The sequence below is a fragment of the Amblyomma mixtum genome, chromosome 1, assembly GCF_055824585.1.
Source record: "Amblyomma mixtum isolate Tamu chromosome 1, ASM5582458v1, whole genome shotgun sequence".
NCBI lineage: Eukaryota > Metazoa > Arthropoda > Arachnida > Ixodida > Ixodidae > Amblyomma > Amblyomma mixtum.
The window spans coordinates 150,731,222-150,732,062 of NC_143012.1; the positions used below are offsets into that span (position 1 = coordinate 150,731,222).

Below are 841 nucleotides of genomic sequence, written 5' to 3' on the forward strand. Positions count from 1 at the left end.
CGTTTATGACATAAAGTGAATGGGAGGAGAGTGCATGCTCGTCACCTTTTTTGGTGGAGGATCGAATAAATGTTATTGCGGAGCTAGCCATATTGTGTGCTTCCCTGTCCGTCCTGTCTGGTTCTTCTAAGGTGATTTTGGAACGATGTGTCTGCGCTAGCGTCTCTCGATATCGTCTCCTGATTTTCTTTGTCCCTCCCATCAATAGAACCAATCCAAGCAGCCATGCTGAGCAGCAAGTCCCTCCTGGTCGCCCTCGTGGTGCTGGCCACCCTGTGCAGTCTGACCGTCGCCCAGTACGGCTTCGGGGGAGGGTTCGGACGCGGCTACGGAGGAGGCTTCGGCCGGGGATTCGGCGGCTACGGGGGCTGCGGCCGAGGCTTCGGTGGAGGATTCGGCCGTGGATTCGGAAGCTACGGTGGATACGGCCGCGGTTTCTATGGCTGAACCTGGAACGCTTAGCGCATTATCTAAGGAATCTCAACGCGACGGTAGCCTCTGTTTCCATGAAATAAATTATTTTACACAACTGATAATCTCTGCGTGTCAGTTAAGGTTAATGCATGTCTAAATTTATGCTTAGATTTTTTTCTCTGCTTTAGTGCTTTTTTTTTTGTCTGCATTGACAACAACGCTTCTACGGCAAGGGATTACAATTTGCTGCCGCTAGAAGGCACTCGACGGTCTAGGCTGCGTTTGATCGTCGTCGTCGCCGTCAAGGAGAAATATGCACGTGATGGTCTATTGTATGAAGAGCCGCAAGTAACAGTAGGTAACAATATATTGGGGCAAATTGTGTAGTAGTTGCCCAGAAAACTCTCTAGCTAGATCAACGCAGATA

At 49.9% G+C, this 841-nt stretch overlaps 1 protein-coding gene across 1 annotated transcript; it reads left to right on the forward strand.

Annotated features, from left to right (window-relative positions):
- The first annotated feature begins 225 nt into the window (after positions 1–225).
- Positions 226–466, forward strand: LOC149367968 (uncharacterized). Its single transcript, XM_089568560.1, has one exon. It carries the CDS (start codon positions 226–228, stop codon positions 445–447), a length of 222 nt encoding a protein of 73 aa, XP_089424686.1. The 3' UTR covers positions 448–466.
- The last annotated feature ends 375 nt before the right edge of the window (positions 467–841 follow it).

Bases quoted from the DNA above. Each gene is read 5' to 3' on its own strand.
- LOC149367968 (XM_089568560.1), top strand. From the start codon at position 226: ATGCTGAGCAGCAAGTCCCTCCTGGTCGCCCTCGTGGTGCTGGCCACC.